Source organism: Salmo salar, chromosome 19 (genome assembly GCF_965601325.2).
Source record: "Salmo salar chromosome 19, fSalSal1, whole genome shotgun sequence".
Lineage (NCBI taxonomy): Eukaryota > Metazoa > Chordata > Actinopteri > Salmoniformes > Salmonidae > Salmo > Salmo salar.
The window spans coordinates 53,031,913-53,049,003 of NC_138309.1; the positions used below are offsets into that span (position 1 = coordinate 53,031,913).

Genomic DNA, 17,091 nt, shown 5'->3' on the forward strand with positions numbered 1-17,091 from the left:
TCTTTTTTAAATAATTCATTTACGATGGCTCCGGTAAGTACCTCTTGTTATATATCGCTAGATAGTAGCTAACGCTAGCTCAATTGCTTGCCAATCTTTACTCGTAGCTAAGCAGAATGTATGCGCAGTTTCTCATCAGTCAATAGCTTTAATTTTCACTGAACAGAACATTTTGTCTACTAATGTAACGTTACTCACCATTATACTAATATCCACATCAATAGTTACATTGTTAGACATTTTTATTTTACTAGGCTAGTCAGTTAAGAACAAAATCTTATTTTCAATGACGGCCTGGGAATAGTGGGTTAACTGCCTTGTTCAGGGGCAGAACGACAGATTTTTTTACCTTGTTGGCTTGGGGACTCGATCTAGCAACCTTTCATCTACTGGCCCAATGCTCTGACCACTAGGCTATCTGCTGCCATACATTCAGCTACTGTATTTATTATGGATCGACATTAGCTGCAGGTGCATGGTAACCCTTCATGGGGTCCAGCAAAACCAAGGCAGTTATACAATGTTAAAAACAATACATAAATTAACAACAGATTTCACAACACACTACTGTAGCGAGTGACTATGCAATCCCAATTCATCACCCAAGTTGTTCTTTTGAATACAAAGCACTAACGACCTTTTGTCATCAACAGCCAAGGAGCAAAAAGAGGAAGCCGAGCTTTCAGAGCTTTCGCAGACTGCTGAAGACGAGCAACGTGAAGCTTGACAACAAGCTGAAGAACCGTCAGTTCAAGAAGGAGAGCACAGACAAGAAACACGCAAGGAGCAGAAGAAGCTCTGAGCAGCTATCAAAGATGCCGCCTTGAAGTCCCCCCTCCCCCCAGAGCACTACAAGAAGAGGCCAGGTGTGTGCAGCATGACAACCCACCCATACAGCAGGATAGCCTAATATCTAGACCCTGACATCTAGCACTCAAGATGAATGATGCACTGTTTACAATGCACCGTTCCACACTATGGCACTGAAATAATTCCCTAATTTATATAAAGTTATCGTCATCATATTTTGTTTGTGTGAGACCTGTTTGGTGGCGTTAAATACATGTCTGGTGTCTGTTCCAGAGGAGGAGTTTGTGGAGTCCCTGCCAATAGACATGATTGATGAAGATGACCTGGAGCAGATTAAGGCCATGGCTCAGAAAGCCTCCTTCCTCACCAGAGACCTGTCATCGAGGTAATGACAAACGATGGGGGAAATGACACAGTCCATACTGTATTTAGATTGTTAGGATTTCTTTATAGTGTTATGGTGTGATGTACCATCTGTCTATTAATTTCATGTACATCCCAACAACAAGTAGATCATAGCAAAGTGCACACATGTTGAAATGTATAGCTATAGGTAACTGCCAAAATAAAGGAAACACCAACATAGTGTCTTAACAGGGCGTTGGGCCACCACAAGCCAGACCAGCCTTATTGCACCTTGGCATCAATTCTACAAGTGTCTGGAACTATATTGTAGGGATGCAACACAATTTTTCCATGAGAAATTCCATCATTTGGTGTTTTGTTGATGGTGGTGGAAAACGCAGTCTCAGGCGCCACTCCAGAATCTCCCATAAGTGTTAAATTGAGTTGAGATCTGGTGACTGAGACGGCCATGGCATATGGTTTACATCGTTTTCATGCTCATCAACCACTCGTACCCGGTGGATGGAGGCTTTGACATCCTATGGGAGCATAGCCATGGTATCCAAAATAATGGCCTGCCAAGCATTTTTATACATGTTCCTAAGCATGAGGTTTTTGGATATCCGGATTGTCTAAATATGTTTGAAAGCAAAACATTTTTTGGGGGAAACTTAAATGGAGAGAGAGAGAGACCAACTTGCGCAAGTTAAACAAACTTGTTAACCTATTGCAGCAACAAGTTTGTTTATCTATCATACCATCTGGTAGTGCCTGTCTTGACTGCATCATATCGTTGTAAAGAAGCTAGTTAATTAGCTAGCTAAAGAGGCAAAGCTATTTTGAGGCATCCTACAACAACCATTCATATCAAACATCAGCCTACCTGTTGGTGTCTTCTTTTTATGGGGCTCACTCATAAAAATTCATAACTGTTGTTTGTATTAACATTTGAAATGTAATGGTCTATCCTTGTATTCTATGTAGCAATGTCACATAGATATTTTAATTAAATGAATACTCTCCCAAGTAATCAAATACTAACGTCCGTTCTGATATTCGAATAACCGAACCCACCTCCAAGCATGATGGGATGTTAATTGCTTAATTAACTCAGGAACTACACCTGTGTGGAAGCACCTGCTTTCAATATACTTTGTATGCCCCATTTACTGAAGAGTTTCCATTATTTTGACAGTTACCTGAGCAACACATCTTCTCACTTAACCTTACTTGTTTCTACTTGAATACCTGCAGTGGTCCAGTGCATGCAAAACAGCGCAAGGGGGAGCAGCAGGGGCCAGAGAGTTATGAGAAGATGCCCAGAAAGATGCAGCTAACAGAAGAGGAGGTCATTCACCTCCTGTCAATCAAAGACAAGATCAGAGGCCTCGTCCCTCAGAGCATGGAGAAACCTGGTAGGATCATGATTCGAATGTGTGTTTCCCTTGTACATCTTCATCTGAAAATGTCAATTTTTAACCTAAGTCATATTGTACTAACTGTACGTCGCTCTGGATAAGAGTGTCAGCTCAATGACTCAAATGTAAATATTGTTAAAACGTTTTAGAATTTACAACTCTGTTGATCCAAATTGGTTTTATGGTTTTGTCTCTTTCAGTTGAACCCAAAAAAGCTGAGGAGGAAGCAGATGCCCCGACTGGCTTGGAGCCCATGAACCCCTTCTTCGCTTGAGTCAGCCATCCTCTCTGTGTAGAATGTGTTGTTAGACCAACTATTGGTAGCCCAGTCCTGGTCAGTAGATAAGGTGCTTCTCTCTGATGTTGCTGGGGTGTATTCATTACGCCATTTATGTTAGAACAGAAACGGTTCACGGAAAACGGAAATGAAAGTTTCTATTGGACAAATTCAGGTAGGTCCTGCCCCGTTTCGTTTGCTTCCGTTTTGGTTCTCAAACGCTAAACGGTTTCCGTTGCAAGGCGTAAAAAAATCAACCCTGATGTGTGTCCACAGAGGATGAGGCTGTGACTGGGCCGGCCCTGACCCCTCAGGAGCAGCTAAAGCTCCACACACAGAAGCTGACGGACAGGAAGCTACGCATCGCCAGTCTAGGATCAGACATCCTCTCAGAACCCACCATCAACGTAAGGCTGCTCGGGCTACTGTTACATCCTTGTCCCCATAGCTACATTTTAAAGTATTATCTTATGTCACATAGACCAATAATCTCATAGCACATAGAAGCGGACTTGGGAAATGTTTTGTTTGGTTCTCCTTGATGGTTTCTGTATGAAATCACTCTGTCTGTCTGTGTTCAGATCATGAAGCTGCAAGAGCTGCGATCCATGCTGATGGAGACCGACCCCTACATGGCCGTGACGGTCAGAAAGCTGGTCATGGTCTCTCTGATGGTCTTCAAGGACATAGTCCCCTCAAACAGGATAAGACCACTGACAGAGACAGAGAAAGCCTCAAAAGTGAAGAAAGAGACACAGCAGTTGAGGCAGTTTGAGGAGGGCTTGGTGAGCCAGTACAAGTTCTACCTGGAGAACAGTCAAAGGTACACTGATAACCTGAATGACCCTAGAAAGTTTTGGAAGGCTATTAAGTCTATGTCTGGTAACAGTAATGCTAATGAATTACCGTCATGTGTTTTGAAGGACTCTGTTGCTGTATATGACAAAACTGAAATGCTGAATTGTTTCAATGAGCACTTTGTATCATCTGGTAGGCTGTTTGATTCAGTGTCCTCTGTCTCTGTACAACCTTGTGTGGATGAACCAGTGAGAGCTGGTCAAACTTTTAGCTTTTTGCCATTCTCAGTGCAGGTGGTACATAAAGCCCTGAAATCCTTAGATCAGAGAAAGCCTGCAGGTCCTTTTGGATCCGAGCTTTTTAAATCTGGCAGCTGATTTCATAGCTGAACCACTTACATATCTGTTTAATCTAACCCTGCAATGTAAAGAAATTCCAAACATCTGGAAATCAGCATTTTTCCTGCCACTTTTTAAAAGGGGGAGATCCAACTCTTTTAAATAATTATAGGCCAATCTCAAAGCTGTCACCCCTGGTGAAAATACTTGAAACCCTTGTGAGTGAACAGCTAAAATAGTTTTTATTTACTAACTCTATTTTATCAATGTACCAATTGGGTTTCAGGAAAAAGCATAGCACAATTACAGCAGCCATGAAGGTTTTAAATGATATCACTGAAGCTCTTGACAAAAAACAGCATTGTGTCTCACTTTTTATTGATCTCTCTAAGGCTTTTGATACAGTTGATCATGCTATACTAAGGCAGAGATTGTTGAGTGTAGGTCTTTCAGAACATGCAGTTGCATGGTTTGTTAACTATCTGTCTGATAGAAGTCAGTGCACTCAATTTGATGGGCTTAGGTCTGTTAAATTGTCTGTCTTTAATGGTGTGCCCCAAGGCTCTGTACTTGGTCCTCTCTTATTCACTATTTCTATAAATAATTTAGACAAAAATGTCCAAAATGCACAACTTCATTTTTATGCTGATGATACTGTTATTTACTGTTGTGCCTCATCTCTTACAAAAGCTTTCCAGAACTTGCAAACTGCTTTTTATACTGTTCAACATACCTTGTGTCAATTGAAGCTTATCCTCAATACTGACAAAACTAAACTACTGGTGTTTTCTAAAGCAAGAAATAGACCTCTGAACCTTTCACCTATTACTACCTGTCAGGGTAAGGAGATTGAGGTTGTAACCTCATAAATATCTTGGAATTTTGATTGATGATGGCCTCTCTTTTAAAATGCATATTCAACAACTTACAAAAAAATTGAAGCTGAAATTAGGATTTTATTTTAGGAATAAGGCTTGTTTTTCTTTTGAAGCCAGAAGGAGGCTAGTATCAGCTACATTTATGCCTTTACTAGACTATGGGGATGTTTTATATATGAATGCTTCCGCTCAGTGTTTGAGATCAATTGACACCCTTTACCATGGCACTTTGAGATTTATTTTAAACTGCAAAACCCTTACGCACCACTGCACTTTGTATACCAGGGTTGGCTGGCCTTCTCTAGTCACTCGTAGGCTCAGTCACTGGTATACTTTTATTTACAAAGCCATTTTGGGTTTACTACCTTTTTTATTTGGGCATTTGTATTGTTCAGAAATGTGGGTACTCTCTTCGTTCGCGGGACTTTATCCTGCTAACTGTTCCAAATGTCCGAACTGAATTTGGTAAAAGGGCTTTTATGTACTCTGCGCCATTGTCTTGGAACGCCTTACAAAATACTTTTAAACTGGAAGAACTTGTCCCGATTGGTATTTTTAAATCACTGATGAATGATCTTGAAACTGATTCCCTGACATTTCAATGTTTTTAATTTGCTGTTTTTGATTTTGTTATACTCTTGTGAATTCTATGGTTTTTACTAGATTACTTGTAGTTTTTCATGTTGTTTGTCTGTAATTTTTGTAATGACTTGGCGCTGCCTATCTTGGCCAGGACGCTCTTGAAAAAGAGATTTTTAAATCTCAATGAGCCCTTCCTGGTTAAATAAAGGTTAAATAAAAAATTTATAAAAACATGGACACACTCTCACACTGAACCCACTTTTCTCTTTATCTATATTGATATTTAATGACTTGTTGTCACTGGTTGATATTTAATGACTTGTTGTGACTGGTTGATATCTAATGACTTGTTGTGACTGGTTGATATCTAATGACTTGTTGTGACTGGTTGATATCTAATGACTTATGACTGGTTGATATTTAATGGCTTGGAATGACTGGTTGATATTTAATGGCTTGTTATGACTGGTTGATATTTAATGACTTATGACTGGTTGATATTAATGATTTGTTGTGACTGGTTGATAATGACTTGTTGTTGAGCTTGTTATGACTGGTTGATATTAATGACTTATGACTGGTTGGTATTAATGAATTGTTGTGACTGGTTGATATTAATGAGTTGTTGTGATTGGTTGTTGTGCTTGTTATTTAAATTGTACATTTTTATTGTGATACAGTCTGGATTCGAACCAGGGTGTCTGTAGTAGAGGTCGACCGATTTCATCGGAATGGCCGATTTTAATTAGGGCCGATTTCAAGTTTTCATAACAATCGGTAATCGGCATTTTTGGACACTGATTACGGCCAGGCTGGACACCGATTATAACAGGCTGACTACCTGTTATGCGAGTGCAGCAAGGAACCAAGGTAAGGTGCTAGCTAGCATTAAACTTATCTTATAAAAAACAATCAATCTTAACATAATCGCTAGTTAACTACACATGGTTGATGATATTACTAGGTTAACTAGCTTGTCCTGCGTTGCATATAATTGATGCGGTGCCTGTTAATTTATCATTGAATCCCAGCCTACTTCGCCAAACGGGTGATTTAACAAGCGCATTCGCGAAAAAAGCACTCGTTGCACCAATGTGTACCTAACCATAAACATCAATGCCTTTCTTAAAATCAATACACAAGTATATATTTTTTAAACCTGCATATTTGGTTAATATTGTCTGCCAACATTAATTTATTTTAACTAGGGAAATTGTGTCACTTCTCTTGCGTTCTGTGTAAGCAGAGTCAGGGTATATGCAGCAGTTTGGGCCGCCTGGCTCGTTGCGAACTGTATGAATACCATTTCTTCCTAACAAAGACCGTAATTAATTTGCCAGAATTGTACATAATTATGACTTAACACTGAAGGTTGTGCAATGTAACAGCAATATTTAGACTTAGGGACGCCACCCGTTAGATAAAATGCGGAACGGTTCCGTATGTCACTGAAAGAGTAAACGTTTTGTTTTTGAAATTATAGTTTCTGGATTTGACCATATTAATGACCGAAGGCTCATATTTCTGTGTGTTATTATAATTAAGTCTATGATTTGATAGAGCAGTCTGATTGAGCGGTGGTAGGCAGCAGCAGGCTCGTAAGCATTCATTCAAACAGCACTTTCCTGCATTTGCCAGCAGCTCTTCGCAATGCTTGAAGCACAGTGCCGTTTATGACTTCAAGCCTATCAACTCCCGAGATTAGGCTGGCAATACTAAAGTACCTATTAGAACATCCAATTGTCAAAGGTATATGAAATACAAATGGTATAGAGAGAAATAGTCCTATAATAACTACAACCTAAAACTTCTTACCTGGGACTATTGAAGACTCATGTTAAAAGGAACCACCAGCTTTCATATGTTCTGAGCAAGGAACTTAAACAATAGCTTTTTTACATGGCACATATTGCACTTTTACTTTCTTCTCCAACACTTTGTTTTTGCATTATTTAAACCAAATTGAACGTTCCATTATTTATTTGAGACTAAATAGATTTTATTGATGTATTAAGTTAAAATAAGTGTTCATTCAGTATTGTTGTAATTGTCATTATTACAAATATATATATAAAAATTGGCCGCATAATCGGCATCGGCTTTTTTTTGGTGGGTCCTCCAATAATCGGTATCGGCGTTGAAAAATCATAATCGGTCGACCTCTAGTCTGTAGTGACGCTTCAATCACTGAGATGCAGTGCTTTAGACCGCTGCGCCACTCAGGAGTTATGACTGGTTTATATTAATGACTTGTTGTGACTTATTGTTGTGCTTGTTATGACTGGTTGATATTAATGACTGTTGTGACTTATTGTTGTGCTTGTTATGACTTATTGTTGTGCTTGTTATGACTGGTTGATATTAATGACTGGCTGCTGTTGATTGTAACGATTTGCTGTGTGAACGCCCTGCCCTGTAGACTGGAAGCAGAAGAAGAGAAAGGGCAGCGAGGCGGTGTCTCTGCAGTCCTATAAGGGCCTGGCTGAGGTGGCCATCAGCTGCATCTGTGTGCTGCTGGTGGCCCTGCCACACTTCAACTTCCACAACAACATCATCGTCATGGTGATGTCTTTGATGAACGACCCCATCAAGAGGGTGAGTCTGGAGTAAGGGTTGGATGGAGTAAGCACTTATATAGCACGTTTCTACCAACTGAGGTAGGGGGAAACTCACCTCATCCACCATCAATGAGCTGCACCCATCTCAGTGATGCACAGCAACCTTTTTTGTGGCAGAACTCTCACCACACATCAGCTATCAGGTGGAGAGGTGAGGAGTGATATTTGCCAATTAGGAATGAGGGGGGTGATTAGGTGGCCATGATTGAATGGGACCAGGTTTGGAATTTAGCCATGACACCGGGGTGAACACCCCTACTCTTACAATAAGCGCCATGGAATTTTGAATGAGCCCAGAGAGTCAGGACATCCATTTTAACGTCCCATCCAAAAGACGGCACCCTACGCAGGACAATGATTATGTTTTACTCAAATATTATATCTGTTCAGGCTTCTTGAATCATTATGTTTTAGTCATGTTAACGGTCCGTTATAAATCTGTCTGGGTCAGGTGGGTATGATTTGAAAGCTTGTATTGCCAACATGACTAGCTAAGTTATAAAATATCTTTCTGACAGTGTTATGCTTTCACAAGGCAATTCAGAGAAACGGATGGTAATTGTGGTGCACATAGAAAGGAGTCATGAGTGCATTCAGGTTGGTGTGCCCCGGCGCATTTTCCTCACAGTAAACAAACATATAGGCTCGTTCTGTCCAGGACCACCTAGGGTATGACGGTGATCATGAACGTTAATATTGTATATGACATGAGTTTTATGATATGGAAATGTGATGTGCACATTTGGACTCACAGGTGTTTAGGTTGCTTGTATGACATAAAAGTGGTATTTATTATAATCCTCAACATTTTATCGCTCAAAATACAGAGTCATCTTATTTTAAAGCATTAACTCATTGAGACAACAAAAAAATGTGCAAAGGTTGCCCAATTCGGACGGATGGGGGAAACTTCTTGTTGTGTGCGGTGCTCAAGTTCAGAACAGCTGCCAATTAAAACCCGTACAGAGCTGTGAAGTGCAGCCAGTGCGCTGACGTCATGTATAGCATGTTACTGTACAGCCACTACTTTATTAGTGGCCAAATCTGACATTTTCAACTCGTATACGGGTACGAGGGTAAAGGGGTACTACCTATGAAATTGAATAGGTATATGATTTTATCTTGTCTGTATTAGGGGAGTGTTAATCTCGGTAACCCAGAACTGAAATCTTGCATAATTGCCTCTGATGCTCAATTAAGTTCTGGCGGTAGATGTTAAGAGAGGTACTAATGTGACCTATGAAGTCTCCACCCGCTAAACAGAAACTCTCTGCAAGTTTCTGGCAAGTACATAGGCCAAATGTCCCCTTCCCACCCGATATTCGAAAGATACGACCAACTGCGAAATCGTGATTTGTCCAAAATGATCAGTGATGGAAAAACAGCTGACCCAGAACAAAGTTCCTCATTAGTTGTTGCATCCCACAGTCTGTTGACAGACGCTACTTCGATTTCATGTTACATGCTTCTGTCCACGAGTGATTAGGGGTGTGCTTGTCTCTAGACTGTACTGACTGAGTTACTTATTGTGCAGGTGTCTGATATGTGCTGTGAAGCTGTCAAGAAGCTGATGAAACAGGACAAACAGCGCCAGACATCACTAGGGACAGTCAAAGTGATCTCCGGACTGGTCAAGAGCAAGAACTACGACGTCAGACCTGAGGTACTATTTACCAGCAAAACGTTGAGTTTGAAGACTTGTTGACGACATGTCTCTTATCGAAATGCGTCTGACATTTTCTCAATGTTCACTTTACCCTACAGCTGCTGAAGATTCTCCTCTGAGGGTAAAGGAAGTAGAGGTGGAGAAAGACACAGACGACACAGCTCCCAAAAAGAAGTTCATGAACTACAAAGACAAAAATAAGAATCTGTCCAGGATGCAAAGAAAGGTCAGTAGCCCAAGCACCTGTCTACCTGTGTTTGATCGTTAAGGGGAGGAGGGGTTCTACTAAGCTAACATGGAATTGGTAAATCAAACTGTCTAGAGCTTATTGAAGCCCATGTTTGGCTCACGGTCACTGAATATGTTCCGCTCTCATGTGACCCGTTCCTTCGTTAAAGCGATCGGAACAAGTTTTAATACTGTGGCTGTTTTTTTCCCCCCAGGTGCGTCTAATGATGACATCAGCATCGTTCTGCGTTGTCTCGACATGATGCTGACCAAGCGTAGGAAACGGGTGACCCTGCAGCGCGCCTTAGCTTTCGTCAAGAGACTGAGCACGCTCAGTCTGCACACCCTGCCCAACGTGGGCATCCTGGCATCCAACAGGATGTTGATACATGTAAGTGTTTACCGTCTGTGTGTATGATGGAGAGAGAGAGCGTGTATGAGAGCATACGTTTGTGGTTTAAGAAAGATGTGCTCCCCCTCTCTCTCCCAGACCTTCCCCAAGTGTGACATCCTCCTGGACAATGAGGCTCAGGATAGTGGGGTGTTCCTTCCTGAGCTGGACGAGCCAGAGTACTGCAACCCTCAGAACACTGCCCTGTGGGAGCTACACACACTCAGGGTAAACACACAGAGAAAAACACACACACACAGATGTATAGCTGATGGCGTTGTTGTTGCGTTGCAGAAACACTACCAGCCAGTGGTCAGGAGGTTTGCCGCTCACCTCTGTGCAGGGGCTCCTAGTGAAGGATCTGGAGCTCTGACCGTTCAACTCACCAGAAGGTAACAAGAGGAGCCCGTCACTTTAAATCTCACCTTTCATTCATCCTCTATAAAAGGCCCTTTTTGCTCCTCCAGCTCTTTTACAAATACTCACACAAGACTGAAGTCTTTCTCAACAGTGCTGAGATATGAGACGCTAACCGAAGATGTGTGCATGTGCAGAATGTAAAAAGCCCTAGCGTCTCTTGGGTGTATTATGATTGGATGGTGTACATTACTTTTGACCCATCTCAGGCACCCAGTGGAGCTGTTTGAGGACTACAGAGCTAAACACATGACCTTCAACCCTCCAGTGGCAGCACCTTCCACAAAGAAGAAGGTACATCCCTTCCCTCCCTGTCCATGTATCGACCTGGCCAAGGCTTTTGACTCGCATTCTTATCGGGAGACTCAACAACCTTGGTTTCTCAAATGACTGCCTCGCCTGGTTCACCAACTACTTCTGATAGAGTTCAGTGTGTCAAATCGGAGGGCCTGTTGTCCGGACCTCTGGCAGTCTCTATGGGGGTGCCACAGGGTTCAATTCTCGGGCCGACTCTTCTCTGTATACATCAATGATGTCGCTCTTGCTGCTGGTGATTCTCTGATCCACCTCTACGCAGCCGACACCTTTCTATATACATCTGGCCCTTCTTTGGACACTGTGTTAACTAACCTCCAAACAAGCTTCAATGCCATACAACACTGCTTTTAAATGCTAGTAAAACTAAATGCATGCTCTTCGACCGATTGTTGCCCGCCCAACTAGCATCACTACTCTGGACGGTTCTGACTTAGAATATGTGGACAACTACAAATACCTAGGTGTCTGGTTAGACTGTAAACTCTCCTTCAGCATCTCCAATCCAAAATTAAATCTAGAATCGGCTTCCTATTTCGCAACATAGCCTCCTTCACTCATGCTGCCAAACATACCCTCGTAAAACTGACTATCCTACCGATCCTTGACTTCGGTGATGTCATTTATAACATAGCCTCCAACATTCTACTCAGCAAACTGGATGTAGTCTATCATAGTACCATCCGTTTTTGTCACCAAAGCCCCATATACTACCCACCACTGCAACCTGTATGCTCTCGTTGGCTGGCCCTCACTACATATTTGTCGCCAAACCCACTGGTGTAACAGTGTAGGTTCCGTCCCTCTCTTCGCCCCAACCCGGGCTCGAACCAGGGACCCTTGCACACATCAACAACTGACACCCCACGAAGCATCGTTACCCATCGCGCCACAAAAGCCGCGGCCCTTGCAACGCAAGGGGAAACCCTACTTCAAGTCTCAGAGCGAGTGACGTCACTGATTGAAATGCTATTAGCGCGCACCACCGCTAACTAACTAGCCATTTCACATCGGTTACACTGGCTCCAGGTCATCTATAAGTCTTTCTAGGTAAATCCCCGCTCACTGGTCATCATAGCAACACCCACCTGTAGCACACGCACCAGCAGGTATATTTCACTGGTCGTCCCCAAAGCCAACACTTCCTTTGGCCGCCTTTCCTTCCAGTTCTCTGCTGCCAATGACTGAAACTAGAAACACATCTCCCTCACTAGCTTTAAGCACCAGCTGTCAGAGCAGCTCCCAGATCACTGCACCTGTACATAGCCCATCTATAATTTAACCTAAACAACTACCTCTTCCCCTACTGTATTTATTTATTTTGCTCCTTTGCACCCCATTATTTCTTCTTCCACTACAAATCTACCATTCCAGTGTTTTACTTGCTATATTGTATTTCCTTTGCCACCATGGCCTTTACCTCCCTTATCTCACCTAATTTGCTCACATTGTATATAGACTTATTTTTCTACTGTATTATTGACAGTATGTTTGTTTTACTCCATGTTGTTGTATGTGTCGAACTGCTTTGCTTTGCTTTATCTTGGCCAGGTCGCAATTGTGAACTTGTTCTCAACTTGCCTACCTGGTTAAATAAAGGTGAAATAATACATTTGCACACACTGTACATAGAGTTTTCTATTGTGTTATTGACTGTTTGTTTATCCCATGTGTAACTGTGTTGTTTGTCGCACTGTTTTGCTTTATCTTGGCCAGGTCGCAGTTGTAAATGAGAACTTGTTCTCAACTAGCCTACCTGGTTAAATAAAAAATATCACAATGTTATTAGGCCCCACTTAAAGGAATACTCCACAGAAAAACTATTTCATTAATCCATTGTTGATATAATCCCAAAATGTTTTGCTTTTCAGCAGTCAAGTTTTCAAGATATGTGACTTTCAAAATGCAGGAATTTCCTTAAAGTGAGTTGTCTCCTACCTCTGCATTGTCTGTCCCGGGATTATTTCACGATTGGCGAAGCCCTGTTGGATGATAGATTGATTGTGTTCTCTCAACAGAGGAAGAGATCCTACGTCGCTGGATTTCAGCACAACACTTCACACCCAACCAGAACCCCCCTTCCCTGTATTTGATCTAAATTAACAATCAACCGTAAACTGGTTTCTGTTGGTGACATTGCTTTTTAATCATTCTCTTTGCTGATGTTCAGACATTTGACACCTGAGAATATACAAAAACATTTGATACAGTTAAGTGTCGAAGAACATTAAAGTAATGTTGCGTTAAACCACCTGCTCATTGATTACTCATTTCCCCACAGTCCTGTACACCCCTTTGTAAACCTCAATCACATAGAGTAATGTGTTCACAGAAAAAAAAGTTGCACACTAATTATGCTCCCAAACATTTCATGGTTATACAGTGCCTTCAGAAAGTATTCATAGCCCTTGACTTATTCCACATTTTGTGTTACAGCCTGAATTCAAAATGGATTAAATCTTTTTTTTTCTTCTCACCCATCTACACACAATACCCCATAATGACAAAGTGAAAACACGTTTTTAGAAATGTTAGCAAATGAAATACAGATGTATTCACACCCTTGAGTCAATACATGTTAGAATCACATTTGGCAGCGGTAACAGCTTTGAGTCTTTCTGGGTAAGTCTAAGAGCTTTTAATACCTGGATTGTACAATATTTGCCCATTTATAATTTAACTCAATTGGTTGTTGATCATTGCTAGACAACCATTTTGAATTTTTGCCATAGATTTAAGTCAACTAACTTGGCCACTCCAGAACATTCACTGTCTTCTTAGGATATTCAATGTATTGAGGCATTAGTTAACCTCCCTGGTCTTTGTGGTTGAAATTCACTGCTCAACTTTAGAGATAATTGTACGCGTTAGATGAGGTAGCCATTCAAAAATCATGTTAAACACTATTGCACACACAGAGTCCATGCAACTTGTGATTTAAGTTTAGGGGTTGAATACTTCACTCAATACATTTAAGCTTTTAATTTTTTATTTGTAAAAATGTTGGGGGAAAAACATTCCACTTTGACATCAATTATAAATTCAGGCTGTAACCAAATGTAAAAGTCAAGGTGTGAATACTTTGACGGCACTGTAGGTTGCTGTACCCACTAAAATGTTTGGGCGCATAGTGTACAACTTTATTTTTATAGTTTACACTCCAATAATCAGCACCTCTACAAAACATTTTTTGGGTGTGCGTCAGTTTATGCCTTTTACTAGACCAAGTAATCCAAACATGAAATATGACTAATGTATTTATTGTGGTCAAAATATAGAACAATTAATAGTCCAAGTAATTAAGACAGTAGTCCACTGACGGTCACATCACATGAAGTGAACACGTTACTATGACATTCATCATGGAGGGACTCCAAGAGCTAAAAACGTAAGTGTCTTCCATAATTCAACTGATATGCAGAAATGTTTAGTCGCTGAAATTAAATTTACCATAAAGGTATGCACTTGACAAACGGTAAATGTTCAGCATTGACGTTAATAAACATTACATGAAAAGCATACAATGCCAGTGTGCAGCAGAATAACTAATACTAGCTATATATTAAAGCCTCCATGTTAAAATACATATTTCAATTACAAATATAAAGTTAGTCACAGCAGTGAAAGCATTTTTCCTCCACACCTTCAAATAATTTAAGACAATTCAAATATATTTTCTACTTGCAGGAAAAACTCAGTAAGAGCTTTGTACACAAACTAATAAAGGAAAGAACCAACCAGGGCTACACAATCAAATAAATATAATATACATCTCGACAACAATAGTCATGTTATATTACAACTCAGGTCTAAATGTTAAGAGAAAGAAATTTGACCCCCTTCAAAAGCAAACGGGGAAGAGATGGTAGTGTGCAATTACATTGTATGCCGATGACATTTGGCTGACAATCCTCATAAGGTGAAATTACTGTTTGGATTCGATTACTCAAAACTGAATGAAGAGCCAGCGGCCGTAGTCAACCAAGTCAAATTAAAACAATATATTTTTTTCAAAGGGTCCCTTGGGTGACAAAACATACCAAAAGAAAAACCTCGGTAAAAAATGACAGTTATGATGCAGTTTGTTGATGCTTTTTCCATAATATTGTCATGATGGAAAGTTGTAGTTGATTGGTTGCTAATTTGTTGATATTGGACATTTAAGTACTGTAGCATCTACAGATCTCATACAGAGGCTGCATAAAAGCCTATCATTTTGTCTGCTGTGAGATTGTATGGACCCAGGGGAGAGGCTGAAATATGTATCTAGATCTGTAATGCCCTGAGGAAGTGGACATCTGGGCAGTACCAACGATCAGACAAGACACACACACAAAGAATGAATTAGAAAATGGCAAACCTTCATAGTATATGTTCATGTTTTAAACTAAGTTGGAAAAACTACAGACAATGACTTTGTTATACATGATCCACAGTCCAAACCAAGGAGGGAAACAACATGGCCCCAATTAAACTAAGTTTCTGACAACTGATTGAAGTGGACATAGGTTAAAACACTTGAGGGTTCTAGTCAATCCGTATCGCGGAAGATCAGCGTGACTGAAATTGAAAAGGCAATGTTCACGTGTTAGCGAAAGGACGTTTCAATTTCGATCTCGCAATCTAACGCTTCAGCGATCCAGATTGACAAGAGCCAGTAGTAGACTACAGTTTACTACTTTAATCAATTTCATCAACAAACTACTCAAACAAATGTAACTAGATAATGCTGAGGGTCTGCAATCAATATGCCAATCAATAAATTGGGAACAATATCAGAAAACTCTAAAACCCTGTACTGACCTTGTTATGTGTGCTCCAATAGAAAGAAATCAATAACATTACATTAAAACTACACTTGAGATTTTTATGTTTTACGAAAATAATTATATCTGGGGATTCGAAAACCTATCTTGCGTTTAACATTCAAGAGGTGATGGTGGTTCTCAACTTTGACCTGATGAAAAGTTTGAATTTGAAACCAAAATCACATTTAGGTGTAAACCCATTCAAGGTGACCTCACAACTTCATATCAAACAATGATTCACCCTCAAAGTAGAGAGAGCAAGTACTGAGCGTAACAGCAAACCAACAACTACGTGCAAAACACTGAACACCTTAAAATACACAACTATGTGTTAGAAATTACAGTACTGTGAAAACTGGGGCACAAAGGGAATCATACAACAAGCCAGCTTGTTGGCCACATTCACAATGCCCTCATTCTTAGCAGGAGAAAGGCTGCGAGCCGCAGTTATAGCTGCCTCCCGCACCACAACTACATACGCTGTCTGGATTCAATGCAGCCATTCAACATCAGCCTACAGTAAGGGCATGACTCAGCTGTGGGTATTCATTCTCAAAGAAACCAGGCTGAACCGGGTTAGGCTGGCTGCTACATCCAGTATCTGTCTCCTCAACATTGCTACCTCATCCCTGGGCGTCACTTCAAGGGTGTATTCATTGGGCACCAAACGGAAGCAAACTGAAACCCAGAGGGACTACCTAAACTTGTCCAGTAAGAAACATTTCTTTAATTTTCCGTTGCAAAATGTTCCGCTACAGCGTACCCTAATGAATATGACCCAGGTAGAGGGGGGGACAGCTAACGACCCTGTAGATGATTCTTAGAACCGTCATCCTGGAGCCCTCATTCCAAATCAACCAACCAGTCAGGGTGGGACTTTCTGGGGGAAGCTCTTCACTCATGGGAGGGAGTAACTCAACTCATCATGGTGTGTTCAGGAACACAGGTGCTCTCTAGGGTGGTGGAGGGGACCTAGCTTCATTTGTGGATCTTCCAGTTCCTCAGCAGAGGGAGGGACCAAGTAGAAGGGGTCACATAGCCGGTGTGGGCCCTGCCCCCCAGGAGGAGCCTCTCTGCCTCAGCCCGGCCCTCCATCACCCAGGCCTTGAGTCCTGCAGAGCGAGACCCCCGAAGGGAGAGACGGAAGTCAGGGGTATAGTAGAAAAGACTTCAGATGCATGATGCAATACGCAATTGCCCAT

General features: G+C 41.2%; 1 protein-coding gene and 1 pseudogene across 10 annotated transcripts in view; one reads left to right on the forward strand and one right to left on the reverse strand.

Moving 5' to 3' along the window:
- Positions 1-24: 24 nt before the first annotated feature.
- Positions 25-5,683, forward strand: LOC106579040 (nucleolar complex protein 3 homolog; annotated as a pseudogene). The gene is made up of 7 exons (XR_014381574.1): positions 25-33; positions 654-866; positions 1,084-1,195; positions 2,410-2,570; positions 2,774-2,799; positions 3,093-3,257; positions 3,432-5,683. The product of XR_014381574.1 is annotated as a nucleolar complex protein 3 homolog (transcript).
- Positions 5,684-14,325: 8,642 nt separating this feature from the next.
- The window catches only part of LOC106578971 (1-phosphatidylinositol 4,5-bisphosphate phosphodiesterase epsilon-1), a 79,326-nt gene continuing 76,560 nt past the window's right edge, over positions 14,326-17,091 (reverse strand). For all 9 annotated transcript variants that reach the window (XM_014158312.3, XM_014158311.3, XM_014158310.3 and 6 more), the window contains one exon: positions 14,326-17,001. In XM_014158312.3, coding sequence (XP_014013787.3) covers positions 16,868-17,001 — 134 coding nt within the window. In that variant the 3' untranslated portion in view covers positions 14,326-16,867. The remainder of the gene's footprint in view (positions 17,002-17,091) is intronic.